At 45.1% G+C, this 18,616-nt stretch overlaps 1 protein-coding gene across 1 annotated transcript in view; it reads right to left on the reverse strand.

Moving 5' to 3' along the window:
• Positions 1-18,616, reverse strand: part of nkain2 (sodium/potassium transporting ATPase interacting 2) — a 161,700-nt gene that overhangs the window by 10,557 nt on the left and 132,527 nt on the right. Inside the window, exon 5 of the mRNA XM_076272199.1 lies at positions 8,787-8,847. Within this exon, the coding sequence (XP_076128314.1) occupies positions 8,787-8,847 (61 nt within the window). The remainder of the gene's footprint in view (positions 1-8,786; positions 8,848-18,616) is intronic.

An 18,616-nucleotide genomic window follows, 5' to 3' on the forward strand; every position in this document is an offset into this window, starting at 1 on the left:
TAAATATGTCTAATGTCATCAGGAAAATAGATTTAATTCTGAAAATAACAAAAGTTTTAAACATTTACGTAGTGATAGTTTAAATGTAGATGTCATGTCGGTCAACCCGGACACATGGAAATGGCCATGCACTTGTGAAAAATAGTTACAAACAGTGTGATACTTAACAAAAATTAGCTTAAGGCTATAGAAACACACTTTAGCTCAAATTTGTGCCTTATGCATCTCATTAAATGCTGTGGACGCAAATGGCACCCCTTTCATATAATTACCCTAAATAATAATAATAATAATAATAATAATAATAATAATAATAATAATAAAGATAAAATGTACTTATGTAGAAAACAATTTATTGAAACAATTTATAAACATTCAGATTATTATTATTATTATTTTTTTTTAATTTCAAAGACAGATAGTAGAGACAGAAGACAGATAGGCATACATAAGTTTTTTTATACATAGAAGTTTCATTCTCCATATGATCTGTAGTTAGGGTTAGGGTTAAGCCTATATAAGTTTCTTATACATAGAAGTTTCATTCTCCCTATAAAGTGTGTGGGTGTGTAGTCATGAGTTCTATACTGAGTTCTGTTTTGCAGGATGTTTTAATTCATACGCCTCGTTGTGTTTATGCAGGTATAGTGTGGCACGGTTGCTTCAGGCTCTGATGCTGGTTGAAGCAGTGGAGGCTGTGAACCGCTCGCCTCTGCTAGGTAACCTGATGCTGGGCTATCACATAGTGGACACCTGTTCGGACGTCACCACCGCAGTGGCGGTTACCCAGAAATACCTGGACGTCTATCCGGCCAACAAAGAGAGCAAACTGGCCCCCGGGCATTTTAGACCACTGTGGTCGTAGGAGGGTACCACTCAGAAGTCTCCATCGCTGTGGCTAGTCAGCTGTCCATCAAGCAAATTCCGCAGGTAGAGCCAAAGTAGCAAAACTTGGATTCTTATCAGAACAGTCGGGCAACACTAGCCTGGCGGGCCATCCTGTATCATTGACATGTATAGTCTGGCATCGAACCATTCACCTCGCTTAATCCAAGGGGCGGGCAGAGAATTGTCTTTCAAACTGCCTAGGCATGCAATAGGCCAGCGCTACGACCATATCCGTATCCGGTAGGCAAAACGGCAAATACATCCTTCTTCGAAAGGAATGACTTAAGTGCATTGTGTTGCTCAACTTTCAAAGAAAAGCACAAGTCCAACTTCTCCAAAGTTGACGCCAACGCCAATTCAAACAACCGCTCTTCGTTCGCCATAGCCACCTTCCTTGTTGTTCACCATCGCAGGACTGTCGTTATCCTGTTAAGCCCGCCTTAAGACTCTCTAACAAAATAGAGCGCTGTGATTGGATGAAGTCCACAGCGTCAGCCAATCGAATCCCTATGGTTCGATACTAGACGTACAGGCTGAGCAAATTAATTTGCTGCCGCTAGGGTGCGTCTAGATTTCTAGGCTAGGGCAACACGCCATTGCAAGTTGATTATGAGGCGGGTCTGAGAGTCTGGGAGCTAGCCCGAATTCACCCCGCCCCAAAAAATGTAATGATGTCAAATGCCTTAATCTCTCTTTCATGTTTGTCTTTAAAAAGTTATTGCGCTGCCAATGTGTTTTATAACAGATGCAATAGCGGAACCAAAACATTTTGCTTCTCTAGCGGTAATGATTGTGATTGTGTACCCAAAAAACATACTTAACAAAACTATGGGTTTGTGTGTTTCAGGGAAATGTAATATCCAGGTGTTCTGCCAACTGTCAACCAGGACATAGGCAGGTGTCCAAAAATGAATGGCCTGTTTGCTGCTTTGAATGCACCAAATGCAACAATAACACCTACAGCTATGGAACAAGTATGCATAGGCTACACACACTAGAGTTGGATGTCTCGAGACCGGTCTTGGTCTCGAGACCGGTCTCGGGACCACTTTTACGTGGTCTCGGTCTTGTCACAGTCTCGACCGTCTTTGGTCTTGGTCTTGTCTTGGTCTCGGATCCCTCGGTCTTGTCTTGGTCTCATTGTCTTGGTCTTGCGGTCTCGGGTCGACATAGTGGTCGGGAGATTTGCAACAAATATGTCCATGATACAAAACATAACATTCGAAAACATTAAATTATTTCGCCTTTCACGCCCTTCAAATGCAACCTTTCAAATGCAACCAATCAATGACATACATGTATTTTGTTGTGATTAAGAAACTGGCGCTCATCCAATCAAAAGACGCAAGTGTAGCCAGCGCGAAACGTTAGGTTTACGTCGTAGCTGTCAGTCTCAGTCAGACCTAGTAGGCTAATAATGTCAGCGAATTCCGCCATCATTAAATTTGCATTCACGGAACATAAAGAAATTTGCAGTCCAGGGGCAAGAAAGAAGCATTCTGCAAAATGCAAGTTTTGCAAAGTCTCTCTCTCTCATCATTGTCATGCAATTGCTATAGCTTACATAGTTTATCTCACCCAGTCTACGAAAACATTTACAGTGAGTGAGCTCACAGTCACACACATTCATGACATGCTCTGTCTCTGCATTGTTCTGTCTGTAGTTGAAATAATACCTTCTTAAATTTAATTTAAACTGGGACTGAACCTCTTACCCAGCAGGGTTCTCAAGTCTCACGCAATGGGCGTGAGACACACGCAATTCAACAAGTTCACACGCTCACACACCACACCTTGCATTTCTCACGCAGAAATATTACAAGGGATGTCAAGGTATCTGCATAATTATTAGAGGAGGCGCAGGGATACGAGAGGATTTCTCGCAGGGTTCAGAACTAGCGCACCACTCACCAGCAAAATCAAAAAAATAAATAGCCACCGACATCCAATCAAAAAATAGTAGGCTATTCGTTGTATCCGGGTAAAATTCCAAAATAGCACATCCCCTCCCTACAACCACGTTATGCTTGTGTGGGGTTACACGTTTAAGATTTCAAAACTGCACCAACATTCTTTTTATTCAGAAATTCAACTGTGTCATTTGGTAAACCAGCCTACTTATGGTACTTTACAGGGTGTGTAAATTAAGCCTTTTCACGAACATTTGGCCTAGCCTATGGCAAAATTATTTCTTATCTATAAACTAAACTAAACTGTCGGTCATTAAGAAAACCTAATGATTGTGTCGTTATAGCTTTGTGTAAGCCAGACATCAGCAACGTTCATTTTACACAACCAATCACTCTCGTGGCTGCCTGCACTTTCCCTGTCGTCACGGCTGCAACTTTCGCACTCGTTTGTGCTTTTTAGCGCCGTGTTCATCAGGTCCCGGGACACCCATCTGATCCTCCATGGACCATGTCAACAATGAATGAAAATTAGCTTATTATTAACGAGTGTTATCAATTTGAGCGAGTATGCTACACATAGGCCTACATTTTTTTCTAAACATACAGGACTGCTGCAGACAATGACCTGCCAACCACCATAATGTATAATGAACTTGCTGTCCTCGGTTTCGGCATGCACATGCTTAGTCTAATGATTCAGTGACAATATAGGCTACTCAAGTGAATAAAGTAATTAGCCTAATAAATACAATATTTGTCTCACTCAGTACATATAGGCCTGCATCTCGTAAATTGGTGAGCCATAGAATATCCCAGCGTCACGATTATTATATTTCAAGATTCCAATCTATCCCACCTAAATATGAAAAGTTATTTCTACTGACATGCTTCCTGGTGACATAAAAAAACAAATGGTTTCCCTTAATAAGGCTGACATAAGAGACATAGGCTATGCATTATACTTTCCCAGACAAAAACAAGATATAGGATGTATAGATTACAATGTCAAATTCAAGGTCTCAAAGGGTTAATGCTTCTTTCCAATTTTTTTTTATAATTAGTGAATGAGTGCACCCCCCCCCCCCCAATCTCACTCCAAGCTGAGCTCAAAACTTGAGAACCCTGCCCCAGTATGCTGCTCTTATTCAATTGATGCAAGTTATGGTGTAACACCAGAGACTTTCTAATGTGGAGACACAGCACTCAAAAAATCCTCCATAGAAATGCATGGGGCTAGTTTGCAACGCCAATATGGCCGTTGTCTACACATATCCCACCCCTTCTTCGCCAAAATGTCGACATGTGTATACATTGAGCGAATCATGTGGTGTGAGTTGACTACTTTGAGCCAATTATGTGCTGTGTTGTGCAGACATTGTGCCAATCATGTGTTGTGAACTCGACACTGGAGCACGGTTGGTGTGGTGAAGCCTTGCGCACGTGCATTTCTGCTGAATAGGATGCCCGATGAGTACCCAAAAAGCGTTGCAATATGGCCGCCGAGTGGAGGGACATGCCTAAAAGGACTTTGGTAACACTAGCTCGCTAGCTGTTTTTTTTGTTCGGTCTTGGTCTCGGTCTCGTCTCGACTTTGTCTTGGTCTTGACTCAGTCTGTCTTGGCCTTGGTCTCGTCTTGGTCTCGGTCTTGATACCCTCTGGTCTTGGTAGTGTCTTGGTCTCGGTTTAGGCGGTCTTGACTACAAGTCTAAAACACACACACAGCCACACACACACACACACACATACACACTCAGCCACACACACACACACAAACATAACACCTACAGCAATGGAACAAGTATGCATACACACAAACAGCCAAACACACATATACACACACACAATGGAACAAGTATGCATACACACAAACACAGCCACACACACATATACACACAAACATAGGCTATTTTTATAGAGTATTGAGTAATAGCCAAATGTAAAGAATAATAGACATAAAGCAACATATTTGTATGTACTTTCATAATATCATATATATGATAATTTATCACAACTACTTGACTTAAGATATTATGTAAACCACCAACTGATTTCTTGAATGTATCTACTCTATGCACCTTTTCTGCAGATTCAAAGGACTGTATGAAATGTGAAGCTGACCAATGGTCTGAAAAGGGGAACCGGAGGAGGTGTCTGGACAAAAAGATTGTGTTTTTTGGTTGGAAACATAACTTTGCGATCGTCTTGTTGTCGTTTGCTGCGCTGGGCGTGCTCCTGACCCTGGTGGTGCTGGTGCTGTTTCTGGCCCAGTGGTCCACACACATTGTGAGGGCCTCTAATGGGCCCATCTCCCTCCTGCTCCTCATCTCTCTGCTTGGCACCTTAGTCAGCGCCGTGCTCTTCGTGGGCAGCCCTAACAACCTCCAGTGCCAGGCTCGCCAGGTGCTCTTTGGCCTCAGCTTCACCCTGTGTGTCTCCTGCATCCTGGTCAAGTCGTTCAAGATCCTCCTGGCCCTTCAGATTGTCCTGTCGGTAAGGGATGTCCTTAGCTGTCTCTACCGGCCCTACCTGATCATTGCATTCTGTATGTGTCACCAGGTGGTCATCTGCACGGTCTGGCTCATTTTAAATCCTCCCTTAGCCGAACCGGAAGACCTCGGACATGATCAGATTATTCTGCAGTGTAACGAGGGCTCCTTCCTCTTCTTTGGCCTCATGCTGGCGTACATCGGCCTCCTAGGCCTGATCGGATTGGTCATCGCCTTTATGGGGCGGAAGCTGCCACACTGTTACAACGAGGCCAAGTTCACCATCTTCAGCATGGTCATCTACATCATCTGCTGGGTGGTGTTCGGGCCCGTCTACGCCCAGGCACAGGCGGGCGTGTACCTCCCGGCGGTGGAGATGGTCGTGATCCTCATCTCCGCCTATACGGTCCTCAGCTGCCACTTCATGCCCAAGTGCTACATCATCTGCTTCAAGAGCAACAGCAACAAACGCGAGGTGTCCCGCCTGAGGAACTTCATCCACCGCAAGGATTATCCCGAGCAACGATGCTACTCGGAGGCTGAATGGTTACCTTCAGTATTCATCCTGCCTCTGATGCCTGATTCGCCGCTACCACAACCACCAGAACTGCCCAACAACTCCTCCAAACCAAGCACCCTGAGCTCAGAGTAGTAATCTGAATGTCATAATGCTGTCCTCAACCTGTCCATAGTACCCATATTTGTAATATTAGGGGCATGTTCGCTGCATCAAAGTAAATCACTACTTTAAGTCACTGACAAGGCTCAACACATTACACTGCTGGGATACTGTGGAGAGGGTCCCTACAGACAAATCAATGTAATTTTAACTCTGTAAGTGTATCGAGGGTATAAAAAGGACTTGTGCAGTTGTGCAGGTTGTGCAGTCAGGACATTGCCTATTGTACACACTTTCTATTCACAAGATGGCATCGACTAGAGTAACAGAAAGGCAATGCACTGACTGCACAAACAGTTATTTTTTTATACCTTTTCTGTACACTTACAAAGGTAGAAATACTTCAGTTTGTCTTCAGAGACCCTCTCCATAGTAGCATAGGTGTGTAATGAGGTGTAAGTACTAAAAACTGCACAGATTAACATCGCTTTGGTCCTCAATGAAAGCTTACACTCATTTTCATCCAAAAATATACCCTAGGTCTAAGTTTCCAACATTTCTTTTGACTAAACAATGAAGTTCTTAGTATTTGTTTTCTGATACATTATTTGGGCTTTCTAAATGTCAGGCATTAAAGGTACACTATGCAAGATTTTCACCTTAATATAACCATTACGAAGCCAATTTGATGGTAAACAAACTTGTAATAGTGGAATTGTTCACCTAGCATAGCCATACAGCACAACCGTAGCGAGTCGCTAACAAGAGAACCAGCCATGCAACTTCAAGAATAGGCCCGGAGACATCTGACACAGAATCATGAAACATTACCTTGTCAGTATATAGCTATTTATAAAAGCATTTTCATTGTGTACAGGGGAAACACAAGCCACGAGAAGTAGGCTATTTACAACGGCAGTAAAACGGCAGTAAAACGGCAGTAAAATAACGAATAAATATATTGCGACTCTATGGGGAGCTCCTACTTAACCTGTATAGTATACCTTTAAGTTAATCTACACTGCACCTTACGCCAATATGAGGAATTAGACTTTTGATACATATTCCCACCCCCTTATACAACAGTCTGAGGCAGGAGAATACAAAACATGACGCATCGACAAGTCTGTGTTTCTGCAGACTACAGTAGCTTTCATGTAGTGAAGGAAATCAATTAGCCCTGCATATCCTAACCCTGGCAAAGATACCCACATCGAGGGTGTCCAACCAGGGCTGGCAGCCCAGACCACAGGCCCTTGTCTAGTGTGGATGGATGTCTTGCTTAAGGGCATCTTCATTGATGCTAAATGAAAGTGATGTAGCTTGATGTTGCCAGGGAGAAAGACATTTTTTTATTGAACATTAGACTCTAGGTGTGATTAGGAAGCCAAAAACTAATAAAGAGGACATGAACACACACACACACACACACACACACACAAACACACACACACACACACACACACACACACACACACACACACACACACACAAGAAGCATGAGAGAGGGGGAGCAATGTTCTCTCAACACACAAACAAAAGCAAACACATGCACCCACATACACCTACTAGCCGTTGCCTAATAATGAGCACTCAAAATAGGACCGAACAGTAATAACAGCGCAGACAGTGTGACTGTTAGTCACACACACACACACACACACACACACACACACACACACACACACACACACACACACACACACACACACACACACACACCCTACCTCTCCTTCAGCTGTTGCAGCTGCACATCCCTCATGGCCTCCCCCAGGGCAATAAATATTAATTATATATTAGGCTAAAACAAAGCAGGACCTCTGTTCCAATTATTTTACCTTTTAATCTGTTAAAAAGAGGAGGGACCAGAGGGAATAATTCATGTGTCTCTTAGAGTGAGGTGATTGAGGTTTTACACACACACACACACACACACACAAACACACACACACACACAAGAGATGCCTGATCTTAACAAATGGGAGTCATTTCCTCTCTCACACACACACACACACCCACCTCTCTTTTAAGGCAAGCAATTCACAAGCTGGTGCTCCCAGATCAATAAAAGCAATCTTTTAAATCCGACAAAATGACTACATCCAAACGTTTCTTTTAGCCGATGCATCAGTCACACGACGCGAGAGGCATGCCTCTGCCGATTTTCAGCAATTTGGAGTGAATATGCGGGTCAACCTCAAATAAAAGCAGGGCTGAAAATTGGAGTGGTTTCTCCACGCAGGGCCCCTTTTGTGATGAAGCTGAGGGGCCGAGGATGTGATTCACAGTAAGCAGCCGACTCACAAGCCACCTAATTAGGGAATAGGGTGTTTCTTTGGATGAGGCTCGCTACAGATCAGCACAAATGCCTCCCGCCACTGCCAACACTGCAAGGCCATCACTATTGTGGAAACTGAAGTGAAGTATGTACGGCATATGTGTGTGAGGCTTGGAGAAATGCTTTCAGACAAATACATCCAAAGACGTGTATTAAAGGTGCCATGTGTAAGAATTGAGGTAAAAATATCCAAAAAATGAGCTACACGCATCAAAAGAATGAGAAGAAATAAGGGCGATGATGTCATTAAAAAATTGACAAGGTATAGTGCTGCAGAGATATCAACCTGAATTAGCATGTTAAATTACTAGCCACAGCCCGACGTTGTCATAATACCAGTTTCGGCCATGGGAGGCGGTATGCGGGCAACATAACTGCCAGCCAAACTGCAATACACGTGTCTCGGTTGTTACTCTAGGGTAGACCAACTCACTTTCTGGAGGTATACTGCCCCATCTTTTATGGAATGTGGAGTATGAATTGATTTTTTGGCAGACATTACACATGGCACCTTTAAAGGGAGTGAACATAAACAGGTACTTACAACTGTCTTCTTCCTCTGAAATGAGCTTGACAACATAACAGGCGTAAATGAACCCAGCCAGCTGAAAAAAAGAACAATAACAAAATGTCAGTCATACAAATAAAAAACCTAACAGCATTGTTCCACCTGTGTGGAAGAAGTGATTAAATGTTCCAGAGTTATATTGTTTAATGGCAAAATAACTCAATTTTTACATCCAAGCAGGAACTAAACAGCCCCAAATAGGAACAAGAGAAACAAAGCTGAGAGGTCCAGGAAGGGGCTTTTTAAGAGGATATGTGTATTAGCTGGTAAGGGCTGCATTAGTACATCCACAATAGAGAGAAGGTTCCAGAAATGGGTCATTGGAGACTGAAGCTGTAGACTGAAGCCCCCCACTCCCTCACACAAAAATAAATAAATAAACAAAATAAAATAAAAACCGTGCTTTCATGTGAAGCAACCCATTCATGATTTTACACAGAAGTTTATTCCAGAGAGTTCTGCTCAGAACATCTTTTAACAATATACCCCCCCCCCCCCCAAGACTCCGGTCAGACTGACACACGATAGGAAAGGACTAATGGATGGCCACAACAAAGAATTCCTCTGTGAGGAAAAAATTATAGTGAATACTAGTAGGGCTGGCACAGTTGTTCTCTAGGGCATACTAAAACAATTGGCCACTGGAAAATCCAAAATGTACTGGCTCAATTTCACCAACAGTAACAGACAGAGGAGGATCCAAGGATTCCAAAAGTACCTCATTTTTGAAAATCGGGCATACAAGTCAAAAGTTAGGCTACATGCATTAACACAACATCCAAAAAGCCAAAAGCCATGTTTGTTGAATGCAGTGCCCCCTAGAGGTCAAATTGTATGTGCGTCTTCGCAATGGATTCACCTGTCCACGTACCAAGAGCGGCCAAACGGGCAATTTTTTTAAGTATGCCCTAGAGCAGTGTTTCTCAAAGTGTGGTCCGGGGACCACTGGTGGTCCGCAAGCTAACCCAAGTGGTCCGCGAGCAGACGTGGTAAAATATAATATAGAGAGTTGTTTACCATATTGAACCAACTTGTATGTAAATCCAAACAGTTCTGCAACGCTGCCTATGTACGTTATGCCAGTTTAAATCATATGAACCCTCTGACACAATAAGCAAGGTGCAAAGAAAATAAGCAATGTGGCTCAGTGAATAAGCCTATTGTGTAAATAACTATTTAAGTAGGTCTACTCTTTTTTTAGCTAGGTGGTCCGTGAGTTTTTTTTTATTGATTAAGTGGTCCTTGGTCTGAAAAAGTTTGAGAAACACTGCCCTAGAGAACAACTGTGGCAAATTTGGTGCTTGTATCACAATTTGCATGATTTTTCTATTATCTGCCTAGCTATACTCTCTGTGTGGATGAGACATGTCAATAGACATCAGACCTTGCGCTGTGAAGTGGTTCAAAATGAGCCACAACTCTTCCCCACCCTCTTCTCTTTCCCCTCTCTTCTTCCCTCACTCTGCTCTCTCTCTTCCTCCTGCAGTCTTACTGCAACCTTTCATTGAATTTCCACCTGTATGCTCTCAATGTTATATCCCTTCACCTGGTCTATTCAGAATGTTCTGGAAAGTAAATAAAACATCTCCTCGTGTCCTCCGTCATACCCATCGTTCCTTCTCCTCATCACTGGAGAGAGTGATGAGGAGAAGGAACGATGGGTGTGACGGAGGACACGATGAGATGTTTTATTTACTCCTCCCATCTCCTTCATGGTCCTCTCCTTATCACTCTCTCCATCCCATCTCCTCCATGGTCCTCTCCTCATCACTTTCTCCATCCCATCTCCTTCATGGTCTTCTCCTCATCACTCTCTCCATCCCATCTCCTTCATGGTCCTCTCCTCATCAATCTCTCCATCCCATCTCCTCCATGGTCCTCTCCTCATCACTTTCTCCATCCCATCTCCTTCATGGTCTTCTCCTCATCACTCTCTCCATCCCATCTCCTCCATGGTCCTCTCATCATCACTGATGTTTCTCCTCCATGGTCCTCTCCTCATCACTGATGTTTCTCCTCCATGGTTCTCTCCTCATCACTGATGTTTCTCCTCTATGGTTCTCTCCTCATCACTCTCTCCATCCCATCTCCTCCACGGTCTTCTCCTCATCACTGATGATGTTTCCATCTCCTCCATGGTCCTCTCCTCATCACTGATGAGTGATGATGTTTCCATCTCCTCCATGGTCTTCTCCTCATCAATGATGCTGTTTCCATCTCCTCTATGGTCTTCTCCTCATCACTGATGCTGTTTCCATCTCCTCCATGGTCTTCTCATCACTGATGCTGTTTCCATCTCCTCCATGGTCTTCTCATCACTGATGCTGTTTCCATCTCCTCCATGGTCCTCTCCTCATCACTGATGATGCATTTGGTATGATGGAGATGGCCATTTGTCACGTCTTGAATCAGGCACTAGAGGAGTAAACTCCTGGTGGTAGGCAGCCAGGTGGGGATTAATAGGGGCTCATTTGAAAGATGCCAGTGAGGAAGGCAGGTGAGGAGAGAGTCAACTTTGTTTAACGACAAAGGGAGAGTCTTTGTTGAAACTAGGTGGCGGAAAAGACAAAGTGACAGAGCAGTCTTCCGAGTCTGGGGAAGGAGATAAGATGTGGTAGTATTTCTTCTCTCACCCAAACTCTCTCTCTCTCTCTCTCTCTTTCCCCATCTCTCTCTCTGCCTCTCTTACTACATCTCTCTTTCATGCTCCCCATTTCTTTCTGCCTTTCTCTCTCTCTCTCTCTCTCACCCTGTCTCCCTTCATAATAAAAACGACTGTGTCATTGTGCATTACACCACTAATGTAACTGCGGGGGAGTGATGGGGGCTGATTGAATTGGCTGATATGAGCGGTCAGGGCCACGCCAGGGCTACGGTGTTAGTGCGGCAAGAGAGGAGGCGGCAAGAGCAGCGGCCCCCGTCGCGTGTCAGCCATGATTCAGCACCGGCCACAGCCGACCCTTGGGTGGACCGGCGTGAGATAGCTAATATAGATTTTCCTCCTGCCAGACATCAAGCAGACAGAGGGCAGCGGTGCACACACACACACATGCACTCACACACACATACTATCTCTCTCTCTTTCTCTCTCTCTCTCTCTCTCTCACACACACACACACACACACACACAGACACACACAGGCACACAGTTACGCACTCTCTCTCTCTCACACACACACACACACACACACACACACACAAAACACACATACACACATGGAGCAACCCTTAAGGCTAATGTCTGTCTCTCTACTTTATGTTTAAGTGTTGCTGATTCCATGCAGGTGGGCTTCATACATGCCAGGGTGTTTGTGTGTATTGAGGCATCTACTTGCTCCCACCTTTGCATGTTATCGTCGGTGCAGCTCATTTAACTAAATGCATCAAAATAGCAAACAATTTGTGATTCAATTTCCACACGGCTCTGCTGGGTAAACAGGCAGAGCTGGAAGTCTGAGAGAGAGAGAGAGAGAGAGAGAGGGGGGGGGGAGGAAGCCGATGATTAAAGATTCTGAGTATACCTCAAGGTCTCGCCCTCATTTACGCCAAATAATGTGCAGACCAAGCCCCCCCCACACACACATGCTTCCATCAGCAGTACGGCTTGGCACCAGACACAAGATCAGGCCCGCCCTCACATGGATACAACACATCTCCAGTCATGCTCATTAACATACTGTGCCCCAATGTGAAGGACACACACACGCACACACACACGCGCACGCACACACACACACTCTCTCTCTCTCTCTTGCACACACACACACACTCTCTCTCTCACACACACACCACCCACATATGACCCCTTCCACTCACATCATTTCTCTCTCTCTGCCTGGCTTCTTCCCTCTTTCCTGCTCCCGCATCATCATATAATTTCCGCTCACCCACCATGCCAGCTCTTCCTCCTCTCCTCTCTCTTGCTCATCAGGTGTAACAGAGGTGGATCTGAGACAATGGTGCCGGGTCCCACACACACACACACACACACACACACACACACACACACACACACACACACAGTGACAACAAGTCCCCCTGACAGGCAGGCACAGGGCGGATTACGGCACCACAATCACAATACAGTCCTCTCCTTGGATTACCTGATGCTATCGTCCCCCATTCCCTCCTCACAATGCACCCCCCTTACCCGCCTTCCCATTGGGCCTCCTGTTGTAAACCTAATTTGTCACTTTGTAAGTACAACCACGTCTGTTTACTTTTTATTGTGGTGATAGGATGCCTCTGGATGGAGACACACACACACACACACACACACACACACACACACACACACACACACTTACAATACTCTCCATGGTCCGCATTTCCATAGTGATCACTCCTGGCATTATGGCTAAAATTAGATTCTATACAGTGTGAATAATGCATGCCAGATCTCAAAAGAGACACTAAATAATTTAAACTGAAGTCTGGGAGGAGGTGGTGGGGGCACAAAAGAAACTGGGATTGATCCGAAATGCGAGTATCTTACTGTCGCATTGTGCTTACAGGGACACACGCATTCGTTATTGTCTCCCAGCCTGTGCAAATCCCACCCCTCCCCCCCAACACCCCCAACACCCTCTCCAACCACCACCACAAAAAAAAACCCCACTCTGAATTACACCCTTTTAATCTTTAATGCATTTATCTAAAGGGGCACAGAGAAGCAGCTCAGAGAAAGAAAGAAAGAAAGAAAGAAAGAAAGAAAGAAAGAAAGAAAGAAAGAAAAATGGATTTATCACACAGCCATCCAAAAAATAAAAAAACGGACACAGTTAATGCCACCAAAGTTGGATGTCACATAGATAGATAGATAGATACTTTATTGATCCCTAGGGGAAATTCAAGAAGCACTGTTTACCCCTGTGTTTCACCAAACACTAAACACAAACAATGACTCTTTGCTGGGCGCATTGAACGTTTAACCCAAACACTTGTTGCATACTGATTTCCTCTTCGTCAGTCGAAGGGGCAGTATGGATCTTATGCAAATGACTGCCCAGGGAGGTCATGCATCTGTGGAAGCATCAATAGATGCAGACCATCACTCCTGCCTATAGGTTCAACACCTGGACCTGTGCTTTAAAAAATGCCACAGCAGACCACACAATTACTACGGTCCCGTTCCACATCCCTCTCTCACACACGGCGTCAGTGCCTGTGTTTTCTGCCCGGGCCTTATGAAGGTATATTTGGTGCAAAACTGAGCACTTGTGGCAATAGATTTTGCACTTGTAGCCAAAAGTCGCAAATGTGTATCAGTCAATTTGAAGTCACAGAGATTTTTGTTTTATCCTACAGACACAACACAACAGTTAGGACTTCCCAAATCCTTCGGTACAAGTGCACAAATCCCATGCCACACATCACAAATTAAAAACATCCTATGCTCACATTTTTGCTACAGGTCTACTGTGTTGTGCAGGAGGAGTGCTCAGGAGTTTTGCCCCAAATATACCTTCATAGGTCCCCTTCATTAATTCGCCAGCATGTAGAGGCGGCGAGGCTCAGGTAGTGGCAGGTACAAAGGGCTGCGCTGATGCAAGGTGAGTGTTTACATGGGAGCGCAGGGCTAATAAAAAGAGCCGCGGGCCCCCGGGGGTGGTGGGCGGACGTGATGAATTGCCCGCTCGTGACGCGACCCGGGTGAGGCGCTGGGTAGCAGTGACAGCGGCTGCTTGAGCACGTCTGACCCCCCCCCCCCCCTCCCACCTCCTGCACGGCCATTAAACCTCGTCTCTCTCTCTCTCACACACACACACATAGACATATAAACACACACACACACACACACGCACACACAGACACAAACTCACTCACTCACGCATACACACTGACACACAAACACATCCAGTCACACACAAACACACACACAACACTCATACACATACAAAGATGCACAGATTCTGTGTGATCAATTTTCACAAGATAACAAGACATCACTCAACCCACTTCTTGGGCATAAAACACCAAGAAACCACATGCCTCCGAGGCGTCCGAGGCCCTGCAGTTGGTCCACTTCATGCCTGTGCAGCCCTGGCTGCAGCATGCTCCGAGACCATCTCCATTCAGACAATTCGGCTGTTGGCGGCTGCGTCCGCAACCCTTAATCCCTCACCGCAGAGGTGACTCCCATTTAGTGTACTTCTCTACTCTTCCTGCAGCCTTTTAGCGTGTACCAGTAAGGCCACGCTACTTTCAGAGGAGCAGCAGCCTACCTATCAGCAGAATCGGGAACTTTGGATTCTGCCCCTGCTGCTTGCGAGGCATCTCTAATAAACATACTGTACAGCTACCTGACAGGCTGCAAGTTCAGCAAGTGCTGAAGTTTTATATTTTGGATGCAAAGAGTTCATTTAAAAAAAAAAAAAGAAAAAAAAAAGAGATGTCTGGTGGGTCCGGTTTGGGTACATGCTTTATCACAAATCACCATAAAAGCTGACAGTGGTTTAAAAAACTGGGTTTTTACCACACTCCGTCATACGCTAGAGGAGACTAGAGCAGGGGCTAAATGAGGTCTGGAGCAGAGCGGATGACGCAGACGGGATGAGAGAGAGAGAGAGAGAGAGCAAGAGAGCCAGGGACAGAGCTGGCAGTATTTAACACCTGGATCCTGCCGGGAGGTCTAAGCCGTGGGTCTGGGGAGAGGTGGTGGTGGTGGTGGTGCGGCTGCTGTCTGATAGGAGGAGAGGATCTGTCCTTGGACTAAGTCTGCTCTTGAGTCAGTGGAGAGAGCTTTAGCTTTCAGCCGCTGTGAAAGTTTCTAAGTCAAAATCCTACAACTTCGCTCATCTTAGCTAAATGCCATCCTAGACGGCACATTACACTTCACCACAGTGGTCCTCCTTACCAGACGTAATTTGTTCATAATAAAAAATGAATTTAAAACCGTTCCTCTAATGGAGCCAGTGCCCATGGGCTTAAATTATAACAAGTACAAAATACTATTAGGTCAGACTCTTAAATAAAGGTTCTCTATAACGAGGTTCTTAAGACTTGATGGTAATCTTGTTTAATAATACATAGACTATACAGCACAATAGGTAGCAGCTGTGTGTAATGTATGTTGTAGACAAGCCAGCAGCACTTGACCCACATGGCTCCAATCTTACCACATCAAGTTCTTCAATGGTAGCGCCCACTCACCCCATTCAGGGCCCTATCTGCCTGATAGCTTTACACCTACATACATAAGAACCTATGATGCTAAATATGCATACAAATAGCTAGCAAGCTCCTGAACTGCAAGCACCTCTCGCCTTTTGCTGCAATTATCCTTCTTCGGTAAAGGCTTGTGAGTAGCCTAATGCAGGAGCAAAGAGTCAGCTGAGAGGTGCTGTCGAGCGCACCCGTAATCATTCTCTACTTGTGGACGTTATTTAAGTCTAATGCGTCTCACACTGTTACCCCCCCCCCCCCCCCTTCCTTGATCTCATTCAGCTATTCATGCTTTTTCGTGCAACGAGAAGCTTGAGAAGGGAAAAAAACCATTGCGTTGCCTACGAAGATAAATCGGGGTAATATCGCACATACTGTGCTTGGAGGTGCCGTGGGAGGCATTGTAGAGCGCCCTGTGAGCGCTCGCGTATTGCCTGTGAGAGTTATGAAGCACTTACAGAGGTGCTCGCTCGTCATTAAACCAACAGGGTGCTTCCCCCCCCCCCCCCTTTTTTTTCCCGCTCTGTGTTTTAAAGTGGAGAATCTGTCATTTTCTCAAGGCGCAGCATCCTTCATACCTTTTGCTTCGTGATGTGGTGTTTTTTTGCCTCAGGACTTTTGGTCCACTGCCCAGATTGGTTCGCTAAGTCGAGAAACGGGGTTGTAGAATGTCTGTGTGTGTGGGCATGTGTGTGTGTGTGTGTGTGTGTGTGTGTGTGTGTGTGTGTGTGTGTGTGTGTGTGTGTGTGTGTGCATGAAAGTCTCCCTGATTTGGCCTGTGTTGATGCCCGAGAACCAGAATTGCACACAATCCAGAAAATGAGCAATAAAAGCATTTACTGATTCTCAAAATCACCCCTCCTGGCCATTTAGGTGGACACTTCCAGTAAGGCCCAACATTTTGCACACACAGGGGCATAAATAAGAGCTTCATTGTTCTTTTCTTTTCTTTGATTTTTTGAACAATTCGATAGGGCCCCAAGTCTTTAGCATAATGAAATTAAACCCCCTTGTGTTAGGGTGCCAGGTCCGGATCAGAAACCAATTTCCAGCGTTTGGCCTCCTTCCGCCATCTCCATTTGAGCTCTTCGTCTGAATTAGTCTATGGACACCGTCGAGAATGGGGTGGGGGTGGAGGCGGAGGGCTCTCTCCATGACTCAAAGCTAGGCCGGGGCGAGTTCTTTTATTGGCACTGGGTCTCGTTAGCGTGCTAAATGAACCTCTCGCCCTCTTGTCTAATCCCCACTGCAGGCTAACTTCATTGACTCGGGCGCACTTAGGGTGTCCGTGGTGCCAGGGGGGTGATTTTGGTGAAGTAGGATGGAGGTGGTGTGAGGCGGGGTCAGATAACACAGGGGGGAGGTTTGGGGACTAAGTTTGTGTCGAAGTGCAAACTCAATATACTGGAACACTCACACACACACACACACACACACAGATGCAGATACACAAACATGGCGACTGGGTTTTGTACTGAAGCACAAACTCAATATAACACACACGTACGCACGCGCACACACAGGGACAAGTTGTCTTGCTGAGGGTGAGGATGTCATAAGAAAGGGTTTTGCCACTTTAATGGTACTACTGCTCTTCAATAGTGTTAGCTTTCTGTGACCTTTAAGGAGAGGTCTATGTCTCGGTCTAAATAATACCACCTTGAAAAGCAGAGGTCTGAAAATGATAAAGATTATATTCCCCTTTCCCGGATGCTTGAAGATGTAGATGGGAAGTTGCTCAGACAGATATGGGGCCCTCAAACAAAGACATAGGAGAGAACTCACCAAACCTGAATGTGTTGTCACATCACATTTATACCCACCATCTGGCTTCCTACCTACCTACAGATTCTTTTTTTTTTCTTCAAACGGCATACTTAGTTTCCTCCTCCTCACTTTAGTCTGTGAGGAATTCCCCTGGACAGATAGTGCTGCCGCTCTATTCATTATTTAGCGAAGAGGGAGGAAAAAAAAAACTATATCTACGTTTTGCTTCAGCACATTTGAGATCTTCATTGCTGCCAAACCGTGGTGCATATGTAAGGCCGGAAGGAAATGAGATGCCAGTCGAATGTGCAAAGCAGGTTCCAAGCTCATGATTTATACACATTATATCATGCCAGGTATCTACACACACCACTTCTTGGCTCTCTAAAAAGATTCTAACGTTCACCTGAAAAGTCAAGTGAATGCGGTGAATCCAAAGCTTGGTTTTGGGTTGGTTTGGTTTGGTTTGAGGCCCGCCTCTAAGAGCTTATTGGTAGCAGTTTAGGGGGCAGTTTAGTTGGTGGCTATGGTGGTGGGGCATGGCTTGATAACCAGGTGGATGCTCTCTGTGAAATGGACCCGAGCAATTATTTATAGCCAAGACGGCGCACGTAAACTACAGGTTTGAGCACACCTGCCCACACACGCTCAATTCCACACACATACACTGAGATACACCCACATTCACACTCACCTTGCTCACATACACACACACACACACACACACACACACACACCTCTCTCCTCACAGACTCTTTCTTTCTCACAGAGTCTCTCTCTCTCTCACACACACACACACTACCTCTCTCTTTCTCACACTCTCTCTTTCTCACAAACTCTCTCTCTCTCTCTCTCACACACACACACACACACAC

This window comes from Alosa pseudoharengus, unplaced genomic scaffold (genome assembly GCF_046254945.1).
Source record: "Alosa pseudoharengus isolate Yale_2024_CS ecotype anadromous, Long Island Sound unplaced genomic scaffold, YU_APseudo_1.1 YU_APseudo_1.1_scf_7, whole genome shotgun sequence".
NCBI classification, from domain to species: Eukaryota; Metazoa; Chordata; class Actinopteri; order Clupeiformes; family Clupeidae; genus Alosa; species Alosa pseudoharengus.